The sequence below is a fragment of the Copadichromis virginalis genome, linkage group LG22, assembly GCF_057382275.1.
Source record: "Copadichromis virginalis isolate Kocher_CV1m ecotype Utaka linkage group LG22, C_Virginalis_male_GT1.1, whole genome shotgun sequence".
NCBI classification, from domain to species: domain Eukaryota; kingdom Metazoa; phylum Chordata; class Actinopteri; order Cichliformes; family Cichlidae; genus Copadichromis; species Copadichromis virginalis.
The window spans coordinates 17,654,688-17,681,753 of NC_140638.1; the positions used below are offsets into that span (position 1 = coordinate 17,654,688).

Genomic DNA, 27,066 nt, shown 5'->3' on the forward strand with positions numbered 1-27,066 from the left:
TTCATAGAAACAAGCTGGAAATGACCAAAATGTTCATGTCGAGGGTTCAGAAGGGGACGTTACGAAAAACTGCCGCTATGTCCATCCTATAACGTCCATCAGCGATAACCTGGCGGGTGTACTTTGCTGTAAACAAGTAAACATCAGCACCCATTTCTGGAAACAGCTGTTTGTTTTAAAATGTTAAAAAGGAAAATAGTAGAATCAATTTTCCTATAAGTCATATAACATACCGACAAATTAACAGACCTCTATATTTAGTTGTCTTTCTTTGACCTGCATATATTTTTAATTTGGGGCATCAGTTTGTAGCAGGAGGTTGAGGGTTTGATCCCCAACTCGTCCAGGCAGCATGTAGAAGTGTTCTTGGACAAGTTGCTGACCCATTTGCCCCTCATGTCATTAGTATATTTGTTATATCTACCCATTAAAAGTCTGCATGAATGTGTGACTGCGGCTTGTTGTGTAAACAACATAAATGCAGTCCAGTTGAATTTAGCAGAAATGACCAAAAATAGCAAATCAGTATTTTTCACATGGCATGACATGCTCCATCATCTACTAAATATCCATCCCACGCCGTGTATGATTTGAAGCCTTGTCATGCAGCAATAGAAGTCATCCCACATGTTTGTTTTTATTGTTGCACAAGGAGCAGCACATGCCGAACCTGCTCCGAGCGTATTTCTGAATGCACTGACAGTGACTCACTGTAGGCTCTATTTTTGGGCATGTGATTGTGTTCCCTTACAGCAGCTATAGAAACATGCTACACATTTCCTCCAGATCAGGTCAGCAGTGACAATTTGAAGATCGGCCACACTGTGTCACAAAAACAGGAAGACACCACTGGAGCCAGAGCTGCGTGAAAAACGAGATGTCGTTGGTCTTTGTTTTCGCTGGAGGGCGTTCAGTTTGGAGCGCTCTGTTTTGAAATTCTGTTTATTTTCAGCTCATGAATATTTCATACTACTTTTATTCTGTTCATAATTGCAGCGCCTCAAATCATAAAAAATGACTGACTGTTTGATATAATGTTAGTCTAGTGGAACAAATGGTGATGACCTGCTTTATATATGGAGAGAGGGATAATAAAAACAAGATCAATGTACCTTTGCTGGTTTATTTTGTTATGTTATATTACTCCTCGTTTGATGTGAAATAGAATCTGATGTTTAAACTTGATGCCATATTTTACTGATATAATTTTTAACATCTAAAGACACCTCAGGTCAAACCAGCTCAAGACAAATATTCTTTATCAATGTCATCTTATCAGTTTTATAACAAAATGATCCGCCAGTTTCACTTTTACATTTGTTTGGACACATTTTCTTATAGTCTGATGTCTTGCAAACACAAACCAAATCCACGATGTTTTAAAGTGTTGAGAAAGAAGCCATCCTGAGAAGATTTGTTCTTTACCCCCAGATGATGGAAAGCTGTCCTTTGATGAATTCAAATCCTACTTCTCTGACGGAGTCCTGACAGCTGAGGAACTGAAGGAGCTCTTTCACACGATCGATACCCATAACACAGAGTAAGACTCGCTTTACCTTCTTACCAGTTTATTCCATTCAGATGAGGAGAGGTAAGGGGCGAGAGTAATCGGTTTCAAAATTCTGAACGATATCGTTGTGTTTTCCCTTTTAATAACATTCATCTTTTTAAAAGTAAGAAGAGATTTACTTGCTCAAATTATTTTGTGAAGTAACTAAAATAATACAACAATATAAATGAAATGGCTGGTAAAATTTGTTTGGAGCTTTCCCACTGAGGCTTTGAGAGGTCATTTTGAATTTAGTTACTGCTTTCAAAAAGAGTTTTGTTTTTTTTATTGTAATACCTGTACAGATTTTTGTTTCACCCTGAGAGACTGCCACAAGTAGAGAAATAAAGTGAGCTTCTGCATGCTTTTCTTGTACACCATGTCAGTGTGTACCAGTGTGTGAATGTGAGAGTGAATGAATAGTGGAATTGTAAAGTGCTTTGAGGGTCTCGAAAAGTGCTTTATAAATGCAATCCATTATTATTATTATTATTATTATTATTATTATTATTACTCTCAAATATCAGGCTTGTCTAACGTGGTTTCCAAATTCTTGTGTATTATAAGTCACCTTTCAATCAGGGAAACCGTCAACGCATCACAATGAGGCCTAAATCATCGTTAATGATGATCCCAAAGTCCTCCCTCACTACACCTGTGAACTTTCTCTGTGGTCTTCCTCTTTTCCTCCTGACCTGCAGCTTTGTTCTGCAAGACTCAGCTGGAGGTGGAAGCACAGTAAATACAGATCATCTACTTTTAAAAATCAGGCACTGATGTGCAATGTTCCCTTTATATTCACAATGTCCCAAACACCTAACGGTGAGAGGAAGCCAAAGACACACTGACACTTCACTGTCGACCGATTTGCACTGATTTTTCTGCTTTTTAGTTCACACCAATTCTTTTAAATCACACACATGAGAAACCACATTACTTATGCTCCCTGCAGACATTATAATGTGAACCAGCTCCTGCATCAATCAGGATACAGATAATACTTATACAGTCACTCCTCTGTGATTACACTGAAGGCATTTGTGAGCAAATGACCCGCTGAGCCACAAGATATTTAGAAATAGCTGCTAGTTTCAGTTATATAATAGCAGTGCAGCACTGAAGCACTGTTTCTGTCTGAGAGGCATTTAGCAGGTGAATAAACCTTTTAGTGCCATTTTGACAAAGCTTAGATTAGTATGTAAGTATTTCTAATCTCTGTCTTCCAGCTATATAACACTGGCATCCTTAACCCTAAAGTCCCCGATCAAAGTTTTATATAAAGGAAACAAGTAGAACTAAATATATGTGTGTTATTGTAGAGTGATGTAGAACATGGTTAGGTTAGTAAAAGCATCTGTTATTGATCTAATGTTTAGATAGTCATAACAGAAGAGAAATAAAAGTGTAAAGCCATGCTAGCTTCTGTGCCACGCTTCAATTAGCATGTGCACAAACAAGCTAACAAGTGCTGTCATAAATATACAAAGTATAATATAGAGTAACTGTATCATCTATCACCGTGTACAACCAGTATGTAATCACACATTATTATTTGGTTTACCCTTCATTACCTGCCAAAGAAATGGAGAATTTATGGTTAGCGTTAGCGGTTTCACACAGAGCGCCACTTTTAGCACTTTAGCCACTGACTCTGTTGTGCATTGAATCAACACTGCTGGACATTTGGTTTTATGAAACTAAACTAAAGCTATTCACAACAGAAGAAGTGATGATAGTGATTTATTTCAATAGAAATACATTTTCTAATAGAGATGTCAAAGACTCGAGAGCACTCAGTATTTTTTATGATGAATTACCACTTTGAATAAACCACCTCACCTGGCCCTCAGTTTGACGTTAGACATTGAAAAATAATGATGATTATGTGTACTAATAAAGATCTGCAGTCTGAATCAGGTTGAAAATAGTTCTTCAAAAAGTGCTTGGAGAAACTTCATTCTGTGTAAGCTATTAGTTAAGTTTTCTTTGGTGTGCCTCACATTAATCAGATGCAGGTTCTGCATCAGTGGTCTAAAAACACTAGAAAGAGACTTTTGTAAGCTTTAAAGCAAGCAGCTGTTGAGCATTCAGCCAGCTGTTATAAACAAAGAGCTGGCTTAAAACTACACAAGGATGTAAAGGAACTTGTTCTGTATGTTGTTGGGCTTGTAGTTTACACACTGGGCCCTATAGTGTCTGTTGATAGAGTAATAGTCACAGGATGGTTGTTGTTGTCTATATCACCCGAAGCAAACAGTGCTAATTCTATTAACACTGCTTAATGAGTACACTTATCAGGAAGCTTATTAAAATATCTCTGTTCACTCTGTTCAATCATGTTACGTACTTCATTGGTGTAATTAAACAACCAGAAAATTAAACACTCTGACTCAAGTGGTTTGATACAGGTTGATTCTCTCTCTAAATAAATAGCTGCTGCAGCTCATCACATCATCACAACAATTATAAGAATGCAGGATTTGCACTCGGCATTACATCACACAACGATCACCTTGGAAAATTTACATTTAAATCAATATGTTAAACAGTTTCAATGTTTTGGTGTCCAAACTCACATAAACTGCAAGTGGACAAAAGAAAAAACAAGCTCTGGGGAGGCCACAGCGATCAGTAAGTCTGGCCTCCTCACCTAACCAGTTATAGAGCCTTTTGAAGGGTTGTGCATCCACTCACAGAGCTAAAGTTAAACTTACTAACAACTGAATTTCAGTTTTTTCAGAAAAGTTTTTTGCAGACTGAGCACAGAGGCATCAAAACTGAAGTTTAATTGATTTTTATAAACATTTTTAAAAGGAAAACTTCAGAAACAAAACCAGATTTCTTAAAATCAGAATATAGTTACTAACTAAATTTATTATATACACACAACCAATCACATGACAGCAACTTTATAGGCATGTTGATAAAAAACATGAAAGCATATATCAGTCCTGCCTTGTATCAGCAGTTCAAGCAGAAGGTAGTGGTTTAATGTTGTTAGGGATATTTTCTTGGTACATTTCAGCCTCCTAAGCACCAGCTGAGCATCATTTAACCACCACAGCCTACCTGATTATTGTTGCTGACCATGTTCATCCCTTTATACCCAAAGTGTATGCATCTTCTGATCTGCAGCAACAGCAAGGTGTAATTAGTTAAGAGGTCATTAGTGCCTAAGTCCTCATCGTATACTTTTACATGGCCTCAACAAGATAAGCCAATGATAGGGGTGACTTAACAAAAAGAAAAGAAATTATTTGGCCATTTGAAAAGCAAGAAGAAATTATCTGGCTTTGTCACCACTTGCTCCTACAGTCATCACCATCTAAACGTCTGTCTACTTCCTTAATATTTTAAAGTGATAATAATTATTTCACAAACACATTTTTACACCAGATCTCTTCCTGACTCAGTATTAAAGATGATTTGTGGCTATAGCTGGAATTGAACCAACCAACAACCTTTCAGTGTGTATGTGTAGATTTGATGTGATATTTGTAATGAGAATAGAGACCTAAAATGTCCCTTTATTCCTAAGCAGAGCTCAGCAGAACTCAATTAATGATATTTAATTTTATTATATAGATTGTATCAGATATGTATTCAAGAAAATATCAACAACAAAAAAAGAAAAATGCATACTGTTGACATACAGTGGAGTCCAGTTTCCTATTATCTTTACCAGACTCCGTGTTAATGTGTGCCTCCACCTGTGAAATGAACACAGGAGGAGGCAGATGACAAAGTTGTAAGGAAGTCAATTGGAAGTCTCTGGTTGAATCCTATATTGATTAAAGAACGAGTAACCAGATTGTAAGGTCTCCCTGACAGGCTGTTAAACCTGCTCAGGTCCATGTCGAACACTGACATTATTCAATACAGCGGATTTAAACAGGCACACACAGCATGCTGCATGTATGGATGACAGATTATTGATATGGAATTAACTGTATTTACAGTATTTCAAGGCTGTTTTATTTATTTATAAAGGTAACAAATCTTCAGAGCAATGGTAATGTACCTTCAGTGTCAGAGCAACCAGGCTTCAAGCAAAACAGGAGAGAGGCTAATGGTGCGTTACTTAGTTGTCTGACTTCTGGCTCCTCTCTCCGTTTTCTCCTGTTTGGATCATTGATTGCAGCACTCTCCTCTTGCAAACAGCAGCCACGGCTTGCATGAAATGCGGTTTAAACGAGTGAAATCCCCTGGTATCAATGACTAGAGCAAGAAATGTGTTTTTTGTGTCGTCTGAAGATAGTTGTAGTGCTGATACAGTGCCTAATATTCTCTTCACTTCGTCACCTCTCCTTTGTTCCACTTCTTTTCTCTTTTGGGCTCTCTCTTTCAGGAACAAAAATACTCAGACCACCCAGAAAAGCATCCATGCATGAACATTTATTAGAAACGGCCAACATTTCTGAAACTCCCCATTTGGCCAATTTGTCTCTCACTCATGCCTCTGGAGGCCAAAACACCAAAATTATTCTGTTACTCATCGCATATTTTACTCAGTTCTATCTGTCATCACATTGATTCATCAAAGCGAAGACTGTGTCAAAGAGATCTTTGCAGGAAAAATGTACCTCTGTCCCTGGAGACGTCTGTTTTTAATTTAAAATACCTGTCATTTTCTTCTTTTACAGCAACTTGGACACGGATGAACTCTGTGGTAAGTTGAGTCTTTTAAATGCAGACAGAAAAGTAAAGATAGGAAAGTAAGATGTTAGACATGGTCACATGCTCAAAGACCAAACCCCTAAGGCAGTGCGAGTGAGGTGTCACACCAGTGCTTCTTCAACAAAACACCTACAGCCCTGTCCCAGTTGTCTGACTCACAAAATGTTTTTTGCTTTGGTTTTTCTGCTTCGAAGAGTACTTCTCCCAGCACCTCGGTGAATACGAGAACGTTCTTGCTGCCTTAGAAGACCTGAACATGTCCATCCTGAAGGCGATGGACAAAACAAAGAAGGTAAGATGCTATAAATGAATGTAATCAGGGGGAACATACACAGGAACACTAGATGTGAATAGTAATGATGTTTCCTGTGTGAATATTCACATATCTTTTGGGCATTGATGTTTTTGAAATTCTCTTGAAAGTGTGTTTTTCTTTTTCACAATGATTTCTGCATTTCAGATTTTATGCAAATTCCAGTTCTTATTAAAACAAAATAAGTTAAGGCATTAGACTGTTTTTTGGGTTCTTTCTATCAGGGAGGTCGTCTTGATGAAGCTACTGACATAACAGATATTTTAAATGCACCTTTATTATTATAAACGTAGCATAAAAAAGTAAGAAAATTTGTGTTTGTCAACTGTTTCTTTGGTGTAACAATCTTGCCAAATATGCATGTGTGTGTGTGTGTGTGTGTGTGTGTGTGTCTGTATAGTCATCAGCAATTTTATTACACGTGTCCAACTCAATATCTAATCAGCCAATCACATGGGTGGCGTCACGGCTGACGAGGCAGGTCGTGTGGAGGTAAAGTGAGGACCCCAGTGCAGTCAGAGGTTGGTATGAGGAGTGAGTTTATTTAAATGGAGACGGTGAGGACAGGAACTAAGAAATAATTAAACAGGGAAAACCTAAACGCACGGCGCTGAATCTAAAACTCACAGGATAACATGCAGATGAACACAGGGAGACATCACAGACGAACCAGCAACCAGCAGGAGAAAACACAGGGCTTGTATATTCACAGGGACAATCAGGAAACAGGAGACAGGAGGGAAACACAGCTGGGAGAAATCAGAACCGACAAGACAAGGAAGCAACATGAGACACAGACCTTCAAAGTAAAACAGGAAGTATACAGAAATAGCCTGGAGGGAGAAAGAACATGGAGGAGCACATGACGGGTGAGGAAACACAGAACACAAGGAGTGGGAACAAAGCACAACACTCACATCACTATATCCACTTAGGCTACGTTCACACTGCAGGTCTTAATGCTCAATTCCATTTTTTGATCGATTTTTAAAAAAAAAATTTTGTCTGCTTGTTCACACTACAAATAAAATGTGACCGCAAACATGCTCTAGTGTGAACCCTCAAAGCGGCCCGCATGCACAAAAGAAGACGTCACACACAACGCGCTCTGTTTAGACCCAGACCAAACAGTATTGTTTGACTGATGGCCGTTAATATGAAGACTTGTTTTGGACTTTACGTTTCCAAATTTTGCTTTAAGTTATGAAGTTATTTTGTTTTTTACATATGGCCTAATAATTATCCTTATTGCTGTTTTAGAGGAGCGGTGCTTCAAAGGATAGTTGCGGATTTCTGTCAGAATCTGCAGATTATACAGTACAAATAAAATGTTCATGTTCCTCCAACGTTGTCTTCCCAATAGTTTCACTGGATGGCCAGGAAGCGTTTGCGATGTCTTCTCCAGCGCTGATAATTGGCGTCTGTCTTGTGTCAGTGACGTAAAAGACGGATTTAATGCGACATGACCATTCAAACAGCAGTCGCTTTCTAAAACATCAGATATGTATCAGATTCAGTACCACATAAGAAAGTGACCCAGATCAGATTTGAAAATATCGGATTTGTGCCGTTCACACCGTCATACCATGATCGGATATGGGTCGCATAGGATCAAAAAAGTCGGATTGGATGCACCTGCAGTGTGAACGTAGCCTTAGACACACAGAGGGAGACGCATGGGTCCGCTACACAGAGGGAAAATTTCTAAATAAGGTATACAAGGAACATTACCCTATAGAATAACTAAAGACTGACACTGAGGACTTAATACATAATTCAAAATGACAAAAACACAGGAAACTCAAAACACTGGGTCGAAAAAACCAAGGACCCTGACAAGTGGCTGTAGCCCAGGAATTAGAGCAGGTGGTCTACTGATTGGCAGATTAGATTGGAGGGTTAGTGGTTCAATCACAGTCTGCATGCCAAGTATCCTTGAGCAAGATACTAACCCGATGCATCCATTAGAATATCAATGTGTGTGAACGTTAGCTTGGAAACACTGAAAATCATAGAAGAAAGTGTGTGAATGGGTGAGTGTGGCACTGAGTGCTCTGGGAGAGGAGGAAAGCACTATATGAGAATCAGTCAGTCCAACTCTGTGCGCTTAGGCATGCAGACATGGTGGCAACAACAAAAATTAGATATAATAAATTAGAACTATTTATACCTGCATGTTAAAATAGAGCTTTATCTTGGCAAATGGCTGTAAGCTGCATTCACAGTACTGGCAAAGGCCACTAATTTTTAATTTTATTTCACAATAAAATAAATGTATCTAATGATAATTTCCTTTATACATTTTTTTTTTTGCTAGATATCAGACATCACAATAATATGTGTGTGTCTGTGAAGGTTCTCAGTCATCCAGGTCATCGTAATAAAAGGATCCATATTCCTTTGACAATAATATGTGTGTGTTTTTTTTCACAGTGAGTGAGTTAAGACTCAGTGGATGTGACATTTGAGATAAGTTGTGTCAATTGGAGTAACACAGGAAACTTTTGATTAAATTTAGAAGATGTACAGACAATAGGAAGGCATGTTTGATTTTCCCAGAATGTGTCCAAAGCTACATGCTGAAAATCAGCATGCTCCTGGGAGGACGCCCAGCTGGCGTTCTCAGATCTCCCATTAGTCACATTTCCATTACAGAGCCAAAAAGGACAAGCCACGGCTCATGCATACTACTAATGAACCCCCCAGAACAAAACATGTTATAATTCTTTTTGGACTTGCAGCCAGCACAGATGACAAATTGAATGGATTGTGGCTGCGTTACCAAACAAATATGGCTTTTGATCTTTATGTATTACGTCCTCTTGATCTTACTGTCTGAAGCAGAATGCCCTTTGCATTATCAGAGACGAGAGGAAGGAAGATGAGAGTGGCATGAGACATAAAGTCAAAAAGACAGGAATGATCAGACACGAAGAAAAATGGCAGGGTGAAAGGAGAAATGACAAAGAGAAATGGGAAAAGGATGTGAGCAGAAGGAAGAGAGGTGGCTTTTTAGATCTGGAGGGAGAGCTTCTATTTCTTTGTCGCACTCTCTCGTCTTCTTTGTAGTATCTCAGCTGGTGCACACAACACATGCTGTGAAGCTCAAATCGCCCCTCAGATCTTCAGTGAAGCAGACACATCTCATCGTGGCCATTGTGTGGGAGTCAAACCATTAATTTGTCAGTTGTATTTTTTTTTTACTAGCACAGAACGAGGTAACAAATGATGACATCCAACTTATACATGTAAAAGTTGTAGTGTCAAAGATAAATGATGGCCAATCTCAGATAAGGCATTGGTTTATAGCGTGTGTTGGGGAAAAAACAGCAGTAAAGGTAGATTTTATAGAAAAAATTGGATCAAAACAGATTTATTAAGAAAATGTGAGGTGCAAAAAAGTAGTAGAAGCTCATAAGACAAAAAGGCGTTGTGGAAAAAAGGTTAGACATGAAGTAGCATAGCTGTGAAGTACACCTGCTTGAAATTTCACCATTTCTGCAGAGAAAAATACACATAGCTCTGCAACCCCTTTTGCAATCATTCAAGGGTCTCAACACGTTTAAGCTGAGGTGTGAAAATCAAATCGCACCTCAAATCATTTTTCTGTTCTCCAAGAGGATAACTGAGAGCCGGAAATGAGACATCGGCGGGGCGGTGGCGGAGGGGAGAACCAGGCAGTGTGTATGCTAAGGATTTATCATTTTCTACTGATGCTATTCACCTTGCAAATCTCTCAGAAAATCTCTAGTGCTCCCCCTAGAAAACACTCACACTGGATATTTGAGCCTAAATGAAGACAAATTATTCTGCACAAATTGGACAGAATGTGCAATAACTTCCAAATGAAATTCCAACACTGGACTGTGAAAGACACACAGGTTTTCACCACGATGAAGTCTTTCTGCTTGCGCTTTTTATAAGATTTCTTTGACCTTAGAAATGAGTCACAGAAAAAAAAAAATCCCCGTGTTTCTCTGATTGTCTCTGGGTATTGGCTGAGCAAGAAGGAGAACAGATGCTCCTTTAGTCACAGGAATAAAGCTCAATCGTCTCTGTTGGGCTGAGTATGTATTTCAGTGGGTAGTCTCTGGCTGGGGATGTACGTGAGGGGGCTGCAAGGTGTTTTTTTTTTTATATATATTTTAATTTTGCACTGGAATACAATAAGTGTGTGCACACAAGCTAATTTATTTGTGTCCATGCCTCATGTCTTTATGTACACGTGCGGGGGTGCTGGAAGAAGCATTGAAGCCAAATCTATGTGATCATAGTCAGTCCGTCTTTTATTTTATACAAATACTGATGCCAAACCTGTAATCTAAAGTTTTAATTAATAAAAAATAATATGCAGTGCTGCTGCCTGGTAAAATGTAGCCGCGTTGTTTGCTGTTTGGTAAGTTTAAAATTAGTGGAAATTTACACACTCCCCAGAAACAGATTAAAACATGCAAACTGAGTTTTACTTAGCATAGTTGTTGTGCTCAATCAGCTTGCTTTTGATGTTATTTAATTATAATTGTTAATCAGGATTTTTATAATTACCAAGGGTAAAACAACTGATGCTGAAGCTGAGGTATGATTGCAGGGCTGGGATTGCATTTATTCAGTGCGGACTTAAATGCTATGATTTTAGCAGCAGTTCTGGGTCAGAGAATGAGGTAGAAAATTATAGAAAACCACACGGTTTTGCCTTCAACAAAGCTCTCCTTTGACCTTTTGTACAACTGAAAATAAAAGATCAAAGAAGAGGCCAAAAAAAGAAACATGAAGCTGTTTAAAATGGTTCTTCATTGTTGAGATGGACACACACACGCTAACACACACTTGCACAAAGGTGGAGATCACAGGAGACTGACCTTTACCAGTTTTGTCGTGACTCACTCTGGCTGAGCGAGCGCGCAGGCATGTGTGCAGGTGTGTACATGTGTGCGTGTTTGCCAGGGGATCAAACAATATCTGTGCATGAGAGATAATGAGACTTTAAAAAAAAGTAATACTGCAAACACTGCAGAGATTTTGTGTTATCTGTACTCCTAATCTAGTCTGCTTACATATGGTTTTGTGTATGTATGTTGTTAAAAGGACTGATGGGGAAGAGTCTTAATGATCTGAATGCTAGAGGAGCTGCTAAGAGTTTATCTCTCTCCCAGTAGGCACCCACTCAACAAACTGTAATTAGTGAGTGTGTCTGCGCACACATGTACACAACATATAAACAAATCCAGCTTTTAAAATTCAGCCATTTTCATCGTACTACTGAAAAACACAGCAGTTACCCAAATAAAGAAACACTATCTTTTGTTTTGCTTCGATGCATGCATTACGCACTCTCTAATCCAAGTTGCATTAGCGTTTGCCTTCAAATGCCTCATTGTAAGTGGAGTGTACGAATGCTCATGGTCCTCAGAACTGTAGGAGCAGGTCTGCCATGCAAACAGCAAACTGCTGTGCTGACCATCCCTCACTCTCCTTTGATTAGATTCAAAACAGCACTTAGCCCTGCTGTGCTGTTCCACACATAACAAATGACATCTCTCCAAAACCTCATTGAGTCTAATTTTCCAACCTGCCATGAAAAAATATCCAACTCTGACTCACAAAATGACAAGAAGCTGATTGTTGCCAACACAACAGAAATGTAAACATGTTATTTCTCATAAATAACTGCAGGCAAACACCTGTTACACCAATCCGAAGAAAGGATGCATCATTAAGAGGTGGTGATTGATGCTGTTTGTTTACAGCTATAAAGCCGCAAAAATAACACATTTAATTCTTTAAAGTCATACTTCTCAATACTGCATGTGTATGTTTATAGTATCACGACTATGCACATGGTATCACATGACTGAGAACACTGTTTTATCATCATTTAGACCCTTTCACTCTCTCTCTGATAAATAAATACCCTACGGAGCGAAGACTAATGAATGTGTTCAGGCTGTTAGCAGCCTGACATGTTTTGGGGGAGTCAGTAGAGATCAAAACAAACCAAAGGGGCAGCAAATAGTGACCATGTGGATAAATAGAGCTTCGGAATATGTAAATTGGAAAATGTTTGCTAACCTCTTACCCATAACACATTTAAAAGTAGAGTTCAAAGTATTTAAAGGTGTACTTACAGACTTCCAGCTTTAACTTACAGGGTTTCACATATATTTTGTTTTATATGTTTAAAAATTGCAGCCACTTTTATACACAGCCCCCATTTTCAGAGGCCAAAAAGGAAATGTACAGTTGGGAAACAGATCAGAGCTGAGTCCTTGGTGTTTTATTGCAAATAAGCAGAGAAAAGCTCTGGAATTGGTTTGTCTTTGACAACTTTTCACTAGAGCTTTCACTATAAGATCAAAGACGTGTTGATTCAAGCAAGAGAGTTTATCAGATAGCAACAAGGAGAAGTAAAAATCAAAAGTCTGGTCCATTCTGATTATCAGCTCAGCAACACCAAAAGGCCTTAAAGAATCAGAGCCACTTCAACGGGACAAGACTCAGCTGTTCATCTGCATCGTAAAGACAATGGTCAATCATTTATGGACGCCAGTGTTCACAGTTTGGACAGAGAAGACAAGTGGTTTGAAAGAGGAGTGAAAGAAGCCATCTGTGTCCACTGTGAATGACCATCTTTGAACAGAGGGCTGGTTTACGACACCAACTGTCTGCCGTCTATAATCCAGTTTTGAGATCCCCTCCCAGACACCTTAACGCCCACTCACATCCTGCGCCATTTGACCTCAGTAAATCACATGACAGGTTAGGGTTTCACAATGGGTTTACCTGAAACCTTGGCTGATTGTGACCCACACCCTGATTGTGACTTTTGCATGTGTGATTAGACACTCCCATTGGGCTTAAAATCTGGGACTGTCCACCAATTGCTCTTAGAACTGAAGAAGCTTCTTGGATGAGAGGTGAAACATCTGCAAGAAATTTCCAGATGCATTTCTTTCCAAGCGCTCTAGGCTACGATGACCTGGATGACTGAGAACCTTCACAAACAGACAGAATCGTTGTGAAGAAAAACAACTGCACAACATCTAACCAAGTAAAAAACAATCTCAAAGAGGTAAATGTAACATTGTCAGGGTCAATCAACTGATACCTTCATAATAGAGGAAACTACAGCAGGTTAACAAAACGGTACAAACCGCTGTTTACACCAAAGAACAGCATGGCTAGATTAGACTTCACCTGAATAAAAGTGTCTTCACAGTTCTGTAAAAATTATTTGGACCAATTAAACCAAGATGAACTTGTACCAAAATAATGGGAAGAGAAATTATGCAGAAGGAGAGAAACGGCTTATGATATGAAGCATATCACATCATCTGTCAAACATGATGTCTGATCTACATGATATTATAGTATTTGGATGTATTGCTGCCAGTGGAACTGGGTCCCTGGTGTTCATTGATGATGTGACTGCTTGCAGAAGCACGATGAAGTGTACAGCGCTAATCTCTCTGCTCAGATTTAACCAAATATGGACAGTACACAGTCTGTGTAATATGTGATGACTGGATGAATAAATAAATATCAATCAAACATCAATAATGACCCAAAGTGTGGTGCAAAAGCAATCCAACAGTTTTTCAAGGGATATTCTTCAATGACCAAGATAGTCACCTGATATCAACCCAACAGAGAAGCTTTCAGTGACTGAAGACAAAACTGAAAGAGAGACCCACGCATCTAAACTAAAGGTGGCTGCATTAAAGGGCCAGCAGAGCAGCCATTGACTGCAAACAATTTTCATCCAAGGATTAAAATCTTTATATTTAGAACACAAATATATTAGTTTCTCTAGTTATTTTTGAACCTCTGAAAATGAAGTCCGGTTATAAAACTGGTAATTCTTTTTTGCAAAACCTCTTGAATTAAAGCGCACAATCAGAATGTCAGTGTACAGAGGCAAAACAACAACAAAAGAGTTTTTGTCCAACAAATGATGGATCTAACTGTATATCAGTGTTGACACACACATACCAGCAGTTCAGTTCCTATTAAATCACCTCCTGTCATTTTCTGTGCCGTCACCTCCTGTTTAGATTTTTGCTTCTTTGTGAACACGGATCCTGGATCCAAAGAGCCAAAAAAAGATTTATTCAAATAAAAATGACTGATCTCAGATAGAAGCAAATATATGAACTACCCACATTTGCAGCTTTCTCAACTGAGTCAAGTTGGGTTTATCTTACAGTATATCATCCACCTGCATTTACAGTTACCACATCAAAGCATTTGCCCATACCACAAGTATGTCAACAACATTAATAAAATATTAGCTGAAAGCTTTTGTTCATGGACATAATTCTCCATTTAAATCATGACATAAACAAAGAATGAGTTGTAACGTTGTTAAATGTTAAGTGGAAGAATTCACTTTTCACTTTGTAGAAACATTCTGTCGTTAAACTCGACTCGGGTTAAGCTCTCCATCCTACATTTAACTCGACGTCGACTGACACATTGCTGACATCAGTCTAGTGTGGTGGATCAAACACAGCTAACAGGGATTCTTTTATTAAATAAGTTAATAAGAAGACCAAAGGTTTGACATCTGCTTCTTTCTTCTCCTCTCTTTCCAGCAGCACTGTTATGTAATCTTTTCTAAATGAATGATCTCGTGGGCATCTTTTAATTAGCAGAGGAGGTCTGGGCGTCGAGTGACTCCCGGCTGGCATGTGAAACGTGTCACAGCTCTCCTCGTTCGGCCCTCCTTCACCATGCCTCCTACTCTAACTTGTCCTCCTCTAATCGCCTTGATTGACAGGATTATCAGGAGTCCACCCACTTGGAGCAGTTTGTGACCCGCTTCTTGCTGAAGGAGACTACCAATCAGCTTCATTCACTTCAAAGCTCACTCGAGTGTGCCATGGAAACCACAGCTGAGCAGACTCGCCAGGAGAAGTAAGAACAAACCTCCCCTGGTCATTCACACACGCACACACACAATTAGTCTTTCAAACTTGGGCAGAATATATTGTACAATAGCACCAATAATTACAGCTCTCACTTTTTTTTAAACCACACACACCAGTTTGCCTCCCACATTTTAGACTTGATGCCAGCATAGGTTCTTCTTAAGTGTTTGTGAAACACACCTGCTTTCTGTTGCAATCCAGCAGTTATTTGTCCTAATTTATCTGATTAACTCGTTCTCCATGAAGGAATATCTGAGAGAACTGAAGCACAGTGCTGGTTTGAGCTAAAACATCTATTGTAGTTCTCTTTTGCATTTTAGAATCTTTCAGCTCTTTCTCTTTCTTTTTGCACAGACAAGGTGCCAAATGTTGCGTTAACAAATGGTGCCAGATCAGTCAGTGCAGTGTAAAATACAATACAATATATATAAAAATATTTATAAATATTTCAGTTCGGTTCAGTTCAATTCAATTCAATTTTATTTATATAGTGCCAAATCACAACAACACCTCAAGGTGGTTAATATTTTAAGGTAAAGATCCTACAATAGTACAGAGAAACCCCAAAAATCAAACAAACCCCTTTGAGCGAGCACTTGGTAACAGTGGAAAAGAAAAACTCCCTCTTAACAGGAAGAAACCGCCAGCGGTAAGGGCAGGAATGCAGAACAAAAAGCAAGTTGTGAAATATAACCAGAGATTAATAATGACTAATGATTAAATGTAGAATGGCATAAAAAAACACTGAGTGAAATCTAATTTGATATGATTTAATATACCGAACATATATCAAATGTTTAAGTTCAGATATTTTACTGATTCATGAAGAATATTTGCTCATTTTGAATTTCATGCTAACAACTAACATCTAAGAAAACTGAGACAAGAGCAACAAAAGGCTGGAAAAGTAAAGCCTTGCTCCCTGTGCACAGGGAACAAGGCCAGGGATGAATATTTGATGCCTGCGATCTTCAGGTCTTTGGGTAGTATTGTATTAAAGAAATTGTATTAAAGGATCATTCTGTTCCCACTGCATGGGAACAGAATGATCCGTTTCTGAGGAAAAGTTAAAATTCTTCTTGAAAAATGTTGGACACTACATCCCTTGGACTAAAGTAGAGAGGCACTATCCAGCATCAACGCTCAGCTCAAAAGCCTGCATCTCTGATAGTCTCAAGGTACATTACAGTGCCTGTGAAATTGGAAGCTTACACATCTGGATTTGGCTTTAAAGCAACATATGCAGCATATAACATCCAGATGATTTTTCAGGGAGGGCCTTGCATATTTCAGCAGGAAGATTCTAAACTGCATACTGCATTTATTGCAATAGCATGGCTTTGAAGTACAAGAGTGATGAACTGGCCTGCCTGCAGTCCAGACCTCTCACCAACTGAAACATTTGGAACATCATAAAACAAAACATATGTTAAGCAGCTAGACTCTTCTATCAGGCAAGAATGGGACAACCTCTCCCAAATATCCAGCAGCTGCTCTCCTCAGTTCCCTGTTTACAGGCTGCTGAAGAAAGTAGGAGGGATGCTACATAGTGGTAAACATGGCCCTGAAAAAACATTTTTGAGACATATTCCTGCCTTTAATTTAAAAGTGAGCTAGTATTTTTCTTAAACTGGTAGACTTTCTGAGTTTAAACATTTGATATGTTTTCTGTTGTGAATGAAATATGGGTTTATGTGGTTTGGGAATCACTGCTTTTATTAACAGTCTATACAGCATTGTTTTTCAGAATCAGGGTTGTTGGATTTCTGCTGCTGTGTTGTCACAACTGTTGTGCAATGTGCAAAAATGGCAGTTTGTTTTTACTACTGCAAGCCATGTTTATGAATACTAGAATGTTAAAAATATGACCTTAATGTGGTCATGATCTTATTATAATTTTTCTAAATGCACTGACTGCTAATGAATACTCGCCTCTGAGCGTGAAAAGTGAAGGAGTGATGATTCAACCCGAGGCTCATGTTCTTAGTGGACTCTGTTTCCCGCATGTGCTCAAAGTATTTGATCAGTCTGGATCTGCGTTCAGGAATCAGACATGCCTCATTAGTGAGGATGACTCACCAGCGTGCAACATATTATATATGGTGTGAGTGTGGATGTAGATGGGTGTCCCCTGCAGGTCATGTCTGTGTTCATTATAATCCTGGTGTGTTTAAAGCACAGGTAATGATGCACCTGTCACCGATCTCAGATCAACAATTGAGCAACAATTTGCTGCCATTTGCAACCAAACCTGCATTCAACAGATTCTGAAATTGAACTGTTACTAAATAATACATTTGTTTTGTTTTGTCTTTTTATTCCAGGCTGTCCTTGTTTTGTGTTTCTCTAATTGCTCTTCGGTCTCTGCGGAGGAAACATATTGCTGAAAACACTCCATTGCAAACTCTTGCTGTGTTTCTAATTAAGTGCTTATTGGATGCTGGATTTTGGTATTCCAAACACATTAATCACAGTCCTTAAGTCCTTTTGGGTTTTTTTCTTGCCACCTTAATCTTTATGCAGCAAAGGTTGAAGCTCAGTGGAGAGCAGCTGGTATCTTTGACAAACATGTGACACTCCAGCACTGAGAGGCTTTTGGAGTGCAGTACAGGAACAATGTTAATTATTGTTATGCCTTCTGCTGGAAATCATACAGAATTTTCCTTGACATTTGTGATCAGATTCAGAAAGAATGACACAAGTGATTCCAAAATCAAAATTTTTATTTATGCTCATTTTTGACCCTCAGGGCAGAAAACATGGACACCCAGTACAGTAACTCAAAAGTGAGGCGAAGTAGGGTTTTAAAGTTCATACCATGGATGCAGCTACTAAGAATCTCTGATGCAAAAACCCCAACACAGGACCTGAGAAATGCATCTGTAGATCCATCCACTGTTCACTGAAGCCTCATCAGAAACGATCTCAGTGGAAGGGTGGCTGACTAGAATATGCTTAAGGAACAAAACAAGGAGAAAAGGCAGAGGTATGCCAAATTACACAGAAACTAAACAGAAAATCAGAAGCAACCTGTCATGGTCCTGCGGCCATGACTGAGTGACTTTGTGTTTGTGTCCCTTATTGTTATTATTCTCTTTATTATTCATGGGCTGTTTTGGGATGGTTTGTGTTTTGGGATTTTAGATACTGGGTTCTGGGTTTGTGCTCCCTCTGTTGGTCCCTGGTGTTAGTGTTCCCCTGTCTCGTCAGGTTAATCAGGTCCAGCTGTTTCCCCCACCTGTGTGTGATTTCCCAGTGTCTCTTTGTGTACTTATAGTGTGTGATTTCCTCTGCTCCTCGTCGCGTCGTCTGTGTTCATACCTGGTGTAATCCCCTGCGTGCTCTCCTTGCTGTTCTCCCCTCATGCTCAGGTTTGCTATTTCTTTGTGTAGTTTCTCCCAGTTAGTTCATCCTTAGTTCTGTTTTACCATCCCCACTTTATATTTGATATTGTCAATAAATCACCCTCACACCTGAATAAGTGCTGCGTTTTGAGTCCTCCTTCCACTTTCCACACGGCCGCTGCCCCGGACCGTGACAGTACGACGCGACCACAAGATGGACCCAGCAGCGCTTAATCCGTCCAGGGAGCTACGGGAGACGCTCATCGATGCCACACAGGAGCTGATCGACCTGTGGCTGGAAAACCCGGGTGGCACGTCCCAGCGCGCTATAGAGAGGCGGCTACAGCGTCTGGTGACCGGTCTCCCATGGCTTCTGGGCTCCCTTTGTTCGTGGGAGCGGGAGTTCCTCCTTTTGGACCTCGGACTTCACCCCCCGTCTGCTTTTACTTTCGAGCAGCCCGAGGCGGTGAGCGAGCGACATGTTCTGGCTTCCCCAGTTTCCGGGACTCTGTTTTCTGGGGCTATTCAGAGCGGGATGAGAGACAGTGTAGATAGCTTACCTACCTTCGTGGTAACAGATCCTTCGCAAGTGGGCGTCTACAAACCCTCTGTAAAACCGAGAGACTGTTTCTCTGCCGCTCCTTCTGAGCCAGGACTTTATCACCATTCTCCGGCTCAGTTCTGTGTCCAGCCACAAGCTCCCAGGTCTGTGGCTCAACCATTAGCCTCCCTAAGGGCTCAATTACCCGTTCTACCGCCGCTCCAGTTAGCCACTCAGCCACCACCACCGCTAGCATCGCTACAGCCCACAGTTCCGGTGATGGCTGAGCCACAATTTTCGCACTGTTTTTCCACCGCTGTTTCTGAGCAGGGAGACAAACTGTTTCATTACGGACCTGTTCCTCAAAAGCTGGCAACAATAGAGACTATTGCTCACTCCGGGGCTTCCCCAGAGGCTGGGTTACTGCCCTCGGCTTACTCTGGACCCCTGGAGGCCAAGATGCCAGCTGTGAACTGCACCGGGCTGTCACTGCCTGAGCAGGGTCAGTGCTCTGCGCAGCTGCAGCCCTCCTTATGTGTGCCAGAGGCCCACGTGCCTACTGGTTTTGTTTCATATGTGCCAGAGGCCCACGTGCCTACTGGTTTTGTTTCATGTGTGCCAGAGGCCCACGTGCCTACTGGTTTTGTTTCATGTGTGCCGGGGGCCCACGTGCCTACTGGTTTTGTTTCGTGTGTGCCAGAGGCCCACGTGCCTACTGGTTTTGTTTCATGTGTGCCGGGGGCCACGGTGTCCACTGGTTCTGCGGCTGTTTTCGCTGGGGGGCCCGAGGAGCCCGTCCGGCCTCCTGCTTCGCCTGCTGGGGGGCCCGAGGAGCCCGTCCAGCCTCATGCCACACTGACTGCCACGTCGGCTGGGGGGCCCGAGGAGCCCGTCCAGCCTCCTGCTTCGCTAGCTGGGGGGCCCGAGGAGCCCGTCCAGCCTCATGCCACACTGACTGCCACGTCGGCTGGGGGGCCCGAGGAGCCCGTCCGGCCTCCTGCTTCTTCGGCTGAAGGGCCCGAGGAGCCCGTCCAGCCTCATGCCACACCGGCTGCCACGTCAGCTGGGGGGCCCGAGGATCCTGTCCGGCCACCTGTGGCTGCTTCTCCACCTGTGGCTGCAGCGCCGCCTCCTGCAGTACCATCACCTGCAGCGCTACCACCTGCTACTGCCACGCCTCAGCCTGAAGCTTCAGCCTCGCCTGGTTCTGGTCCAGCTTCATCCTCACCTGGCCCAGCTTCAGCTACAGCGTCAGCTTCGCCTGGCCCAGCTTCAGCTACAGCTTCATCATCGCCTGGCCCGGCTTCATCCTCGCCTGATTCTGGTCCAGCTTCATCCTCACCTGGCCCAGCTTCAGCTACAGCGTCAGCTTCGCCTGGCCCGGCTTCAGCTACAGCTTCTTCATCGCCTGGTCCGGCTTCGGCTTCTGCTTCATCCACGCCTGGTCCAGCCTTCGTGTGTGCATCCTCGTCTGGTCCAGCCTTCGTGCCCGCATCCTCGGCCACAGCATCCTCATCTTCACCCACTGCGCCTGGTCCAGCCTCCGCTTCAGCGTCTTCATCAGCTTCGCCTGGTCCAGCTTCAGTATCCTCATCAGCCTCGCCTGGTCCAGCTTCAGCTTCAGCGTCCTCGTCTGGTCCAGCCTTCGTGTCTGCATCCTCATCTGGTCCAGCCTTCGTGTCTGCATCATCGTCTGGTCCAGCCTTCGTGTCTGCATCATCGTCTCCGCCTGCTGCGGTCACGGCTTCCGTGCCCTCAGCCTCGCCTGGCCCAGCCTCGTTTGGGTCTGGAGCTAAACGGCCGTTTTCTGGACCGCTGGCTGGGCTACTGGCCGGGCGCCGTTGCCTGACTGGCCGCCGTTGCCTTCCGCACGGCCGGCCCCCGGACCGCCATTGCCTGAGCGGCCGCCGTTGCCTTCCGCACGGCCGGCCCCCGGACCCTCTTCGCCTGAGTGGCCGCCGTTGCCTTCCGCACGGCCGGCCTCCTGAACCTTTTGTGCGCCTCCACGGCCTTCTTCGTGGCCGGCCTCCTGAACTGTCCCATCCTGGCCTCCTGTGTTATCGGGCCCCTGGCCGGCCACCTGAACTGTGTTTTGGACTCTGCTCCCCTGTGAGGTTTTTTTTTTTTTTGTGAACGTTTGTTTGGGACTCTGGGGCCTCCGTTTGGTCGTGGCCCGGTCCCTCCGTCCTGGGACCCCTGCCGCCCGCCCGGGTCTGGTGGTGTGTTTTTGTGGCTGTCAGGGGCCAGCCCTTGAGGGGGGGGGGGTACTGTCATGGTCCTGCGGCCATGACTGAGTGACTTTGTGTTTGTGTCCCTTATTGTTATTATTCTCTTTATTATTCATGGGCTGTTTTGGGATGGTTTGTGTTTTGGGATTTTAGATACTGGGTTCTGGGTTTGTGCTCCCTCTGTTGGTCCCTGGTGTTAGTGTTCCCCTGTCTCGTCAGGTTAATCAGGTCCAGCTGTTTCCCCCACCTGTGTGTGATTTCCCAGTGTCTCTTTGTGTACTTATAGTGTGTGATTTCCTCTGCTCCTCGTCGCGTCGTCTGTGTTCATACCTGGTGTAATCCCCTGCGTGCTCTCCCTGCTGTTCTCCCCTCATGCTCAGGTTTGCTATTTCTTTGTGTAGTTTCTCCCAGTTAGTTCATCCTTAGTTCTGTTTTACCATCCCCACTTTATATTTGATATTGTCAATAAATCACCCTCACACCTGAATAAGTGCTGCGTTTTGAGTCCTCCTTCCACTTTCCACACGGCCGCTGCCCCGGACCGTGACACAACCAGTCTGATGGAGTGATGAATCTAAATTTGGAATTTTTCGTTCAAGTTCTCATCAGCTTGTACGGAGGAGGTCAGGCAAGAGGCACAGCAGTGCACGTCTACAGCCATCTGTAAAGCATGATGGAGGCTCTGTCATTGTTCAGGGTTGCATTTCAGCTGGTGGTGGTGGTGCACAGAAGTGCAACCAGATTTTAAACAAAAATCCTACAGCATCTGGAAAAGATCTGATTTGCAACAGGTTATTTTTCTGTATGGCAACGATCCCAAACAGACTACCAATGCAGCCAAAGGAAACCTTGATAGAAAAACAATGGAACTTTATCACTCATGGATTGTCCTCCACAGAGTCTGGAGCTCAACATTACTGAAGCAGTGTGGGATCATCTAAAGGCAGCAAGCATCCAAAGAAGAGCTTTGAATGTCCTTCAATAAGCCTGGATAACTATTCATAAGGACTACAAATTACCAGAAACCTCCCAAAGAGTTTATGCTGTGTTGGAAAATGAAGGTGGCCTAATACCCAATAGTGACTTTGAACTGATGAGAGGTTGAACATTTAAAAAAAAAACAAAAAACTTCAAAGTCCAGTCACTTTTCTTTCCAAGCTCCAATTATTGACTTCCAAGCTCATTAGAACTGCACAGTCTCTGCTTTTGCCTTATATACTGCATTTCCACGTATGTTTGTACATGTTTCAAGAGCTCACTAAACCAGTTTTCTCATTTTTCATCTCAGAAATAAAAATAGGAAACAGTAGAGAAATGAGGGGTGGCTTCAGTCTACTACTTTAGCCACATTATGTCTCTTATGTTTTCCCACGTTACATCTGCAGCTATCGAAATCGCAACCAAAGATCCAAATCACCATCAAATCATTTTACTTCCAGTTATATTTTTGGGTTGATACAGTTTTGCTTTCCATAATATTTTGTTTCACACAATAATTATGTTGACATTTATTCTCATTGGCAGAAAATAATGCGCTGGGATAAACAACCTTTAAATTAAGGAGACCTTCACAGACTGTCTTCCCTCCAAATGCATCGTTCTTTCACTCTCACGTCATTTCAAAGTGTGACTGTCGCTCGCTCCCCAAGCAGCTTCTCCTCTTCCTGCAGCCGTCTCACTGGAGAAATTGCCTTGTGCGTTTGAATTGCTCCGTCCTTCCAAACATTCGGAGATGTGGTTCTCTCTGGTGGTTTAAAATAGGTTTTTGTATTCAGTTGTAGGTATATGTGAATAGGCTATGATGGTATTACTCAGAACTGAGCTTGGGCCATAACAATGGCTCAAGAGCTTTATGTTTCCTATTGGGTTAGCATTATCTTTTTCATCATTCTCTCTGGAAAAAGATGAGCATTGAGATCGCACTTTGCTCTCCAGCTTCGAAACCTCTTTTCCTTCCTCCTCACTTGGCATAAAAACTGTAGGAGGAACATGTGGATGGGGAAGCTGTTGTGCTTTGATCTGTTAGATATCTCTGAAAGTTTTAGCAATTAAAGCAGCGATGTAGGTGAGATTGTGACTCACTGGCAGATCAAAAGGGATCTGCCCCTCCCAGTTTGTCCTCATCAAGTCTCAGTGGTATAGATGTATTAGACAACAGCTTGTGAATTAAAAACTGTGCTATGTCCCACCACTCTCTTCCCAACAAGAGCAGATCAAGCTGAAGAAAACCTGGTTGTTTCAAAAGTCATTACATTAAGACTGAAATGAGTGCACTCCTGAATACTGCACAGTTACAGTTGAAAAACAAAGTTTCGATCACACAGTCTTGAAAAACAAGTGTATCCCATGTAAAATGTTTTCTGTGTGAATCAAAGTAAACGTTTAAACATGTTTGAAAGAACAGATTCAGTCTTCTTTTGAATTAAAGAAGAATAAGGAAGAAAATAGCTTAATAGACTGGTGAAGAGGGCCAGATGTGTCCAGGCCAGCCCCGTAGACTCTATAAAGGAGGTAGGTGAGAGGAGGATGTTAGCCAAGCTCATACCCATTATAGGTAACACCTCTCACCCCTGCATGAGACTGGAGGCCCTGAGCAGCTCCTTCAGCAATAAGCTGTTACGGCCACTGTGTAGGATGGCGCTAAAATATACATGTATGTCTGTGTATACCACTCTCACTGTTTATTTTTCCTTTTTTATTTTTCTATTATTTCCTTAATTCACTTTTTCCTTCCTGCTGCTGTAGTAAGTGAAGGGTTTGTAAAGTTTACATCTAGAGTATAAGTTGGTCTTATACCTCAAACTGCTTCCATTTTAGCAGTAATAATGTTTTACTGTGTTTTGCTGTTCATCTGCCATCAGTCTCCAACATCAGCTTCCTGAAATTTTTGTTCATTCTCCCTTATAAAACTTCAGTTTCAAAGGCTTTGTTGGTTTTCTTGCTATTAAACACAACTGCAGATGAAGAAAAACACGTGATTACAGCATGCCATCATTTGTTTAACAAAAGTAAACCAGAATACAGAAGCAATAACGTACTGTAAGCAATCATTTCTTGTTTGGCTGGGTTTGTAGTTACTCTGATAATTGCATGCTCTGATTACACAGGACCTTTTTTTCCATGTGACTGTATCTGGTAATAGTCCTGGAACTGAAAAAGAAGTGAGCATGTAGGGTATTTAAAATGTAGAACGAGTTCAAAATAGAATTATGACATGCTATGTACACACGCACATGCATGCACGCGGGCGCAAACACACACATGCACACAATCATGCATGTTCACACGCAGCCTGCTCACAGACACCCTGAGGTCCCTTCAAAGTATGGGAACCAACAACTTGACAGCAGTAAGATAAATCTTAGGTGAAGACACCCTGTAGGTGCACATACCTTGTCACTGCCATTAGTATCACTGTCAGACCAGCATTACATAGAAATTTAAAGCAAGTCAAGACAACTGTGGCTCCAGACACCTGATTCTCATCACAGATTGTAAGAAATAGAAGAAAAAAACAAATAATTTAACTGTAATTTTGTGATCACCACATACGACATGTGCTGAAAGAGCATGTGTACTTTACAGAGGGCTGTGATGCAGTGTGTCCTTCAGTGATTTGACATTTTTTAAGAAAAACATAAAGAAAGTAAAAATGTATGCTGAAATATGTGAGGCTTAGGATATTTACTGGCCTGTTTTGATTCAAGACAGGGTCCTGTGAAGCCAGAGGTGTTGTCCATCCAGTGGTCGGGTCGTCGCTCTAATCGGCGGCTTCAGAGAAACAACAGCCTCTCCCCCAACAACCCTCTCTTTAGCCTCGTCAGTTCAGGTGGGTTTTTTTTTTTTAATGTTTTTTATGTTTAAATAACTCTCCATCACCATGTTGTGTTGCGTTATGTTTGACTGTGATTCATTCCTTGGGTTATCCTGCGTTGTTTCTGCCAGAAGCAAAAAAAAGCTGCTGGACCAGAGTCACACCGAGGGAGAGCAGAGCACAGGAGGGGAAGGAAGGTCATGTAGGTGTGAGAGAAACAGTGCAGTGAGACACACAGAGGGAGCTTGAGGTGGAGGAAGGCTGTGACCACATGTGTTTCTATGTTTAGTTTCAAAGCCACTTATCTGGTGCACAGGTGGAGGTTTGAGGTTGCACATATTTGGAGGTCAGTGGCAAGTCTCAATGCAGTACCTGCAGAGCGCACTGTAATTGGCTGTCCTGTTGTTGGCTCTGCAGCTAAAGCATACTAACATTAGCACCCCTGCTAATATCAGTTTAGCAGGGGTGCAGGGTCAAATTAGGGGTCAGCTATTGACTTTGATTACATCTACAAAGCTTTTTTTATGTTTACGTAGTCACTGTCAATTATAGTGAGAAAAAATGGCTTCTTAATGGCTGCTTATTTCTATAATCTGAGTTACTTCTTTTGTTCTATAATCTATTACTAACCAACTCCAGATACTACTACACAGTATGTGCTGTTTACCACAAGCTCTGACATTGTACAGGACTGTAGTTACTATACAATCAATCAACCTGCTTTAGTTTTCAGCTTGTTTAGCTGTTCCTGGAGTTGTTTTGCCATCACCTGCAATTTCTTCATTTTTTTAGTTTGCATCTAGATTTTACTTAACTGTCATAAAACCTGATTCAAATTAAATAAATATGAAATCTAGGTATGATTTTTATAATATTTCTGCTTAGAATCCTGATAAATATTCATTTATCTACGACAGTTACATGTTTCCAGTGGTTTTTATTTTCATTGTTATACGTTTTTAACCGTCGACCTGGATTATAGCGCCAGATGTGGTTGCTAGGAGATCTGCAAAAAAACGACAGAGCATCTAGGAACTTCGATTACAGTGGTCAAAGCTTTTCTCATTGATTGGCCTGGTTTCTTGTCGCATGACATGAAAGGGATCCTTAAAATGCCTCCTGGCACACCGCCACCCCTTACAACAGTGACTGTTGAGGCAGTCAATGGAAAGTGTTTAAAATACAGTCGATGTATGCAGCACCTTTCATCCCCACCTTTCTGACTGAAATCCATCCTTCTCTCTGCTTCTCTCTCCCCTCCAGGTGTTTATGATGAAGACAGCCAGTGGATAATCCAGGTCAACAGACTGCAGAAACTTATCGACCGCCTAGAACAAAAGGTTACTTGACCTTTCGCTCAGCCTTTCCAGTCTCCTCTCCTTCCTACCTTCTTCTTGTGGGTCTCTTTCTGACATTTCCTGTTTCGCATCTTTCTCCTGTCTCTGTTTCAACCATCTGAGCTTTGCATCATTTTCTGAAACTAACCTGAGATTATGGAAAGTGGATTTAAAACTGTGTCAACATATTCACTCGTCCAACAACACCCACCCACATGCAGACACATGCACATATGTACGTATAGAGGCAGCACCAGCTGCACACAAACCATCATGGCTGCTCTCTGCATGAAATGTGGTGTAAAAAGTAGATAAAATAAATTGACATGCAAACCC

The 27,066-nt window shown here is 41.7% G+C and overlaps 1 protein-coding gene across 2 annotated transcripts in view; it reads left to right on the forward strand.

The window, feature by feature from the left end:
• Positions 1-27,066, forward strand: part of necab1 (N-terminal EF-hand calcium binding protein 1) — a 55,611-nt gene that overhangs the window by 4,819 nt on the left and 23,726 nt on the right. For both annotated transcript variants that reach the window (XM_085445770.1, XM_085445771.1), the window contains exons 3-8: positions 1,432-1,540; positions 6,193-6,218; positions 6,421-6,518; positions 15,316-15,452; positions 25,287-25,408; positions 26,657-26,733. In XM_085445770.1, the coding sequence (XP_085301896.1) occupies positions 1,432-1,540; positions 6,193-6,218; positions 6,421-6,518; positions 15,316-15,452; positions 25,287-25,408; positions 26,657-26,733 (569 nt within the window). The remainder of the gene's footprint in view (positions 1-1,431; positions 1,541-6,192; positions 6,219-6,420; positions 6,519-15,315; positions 15,453-25,286; positions 25,409-26,656; positions 26,734-27,066) is intronic.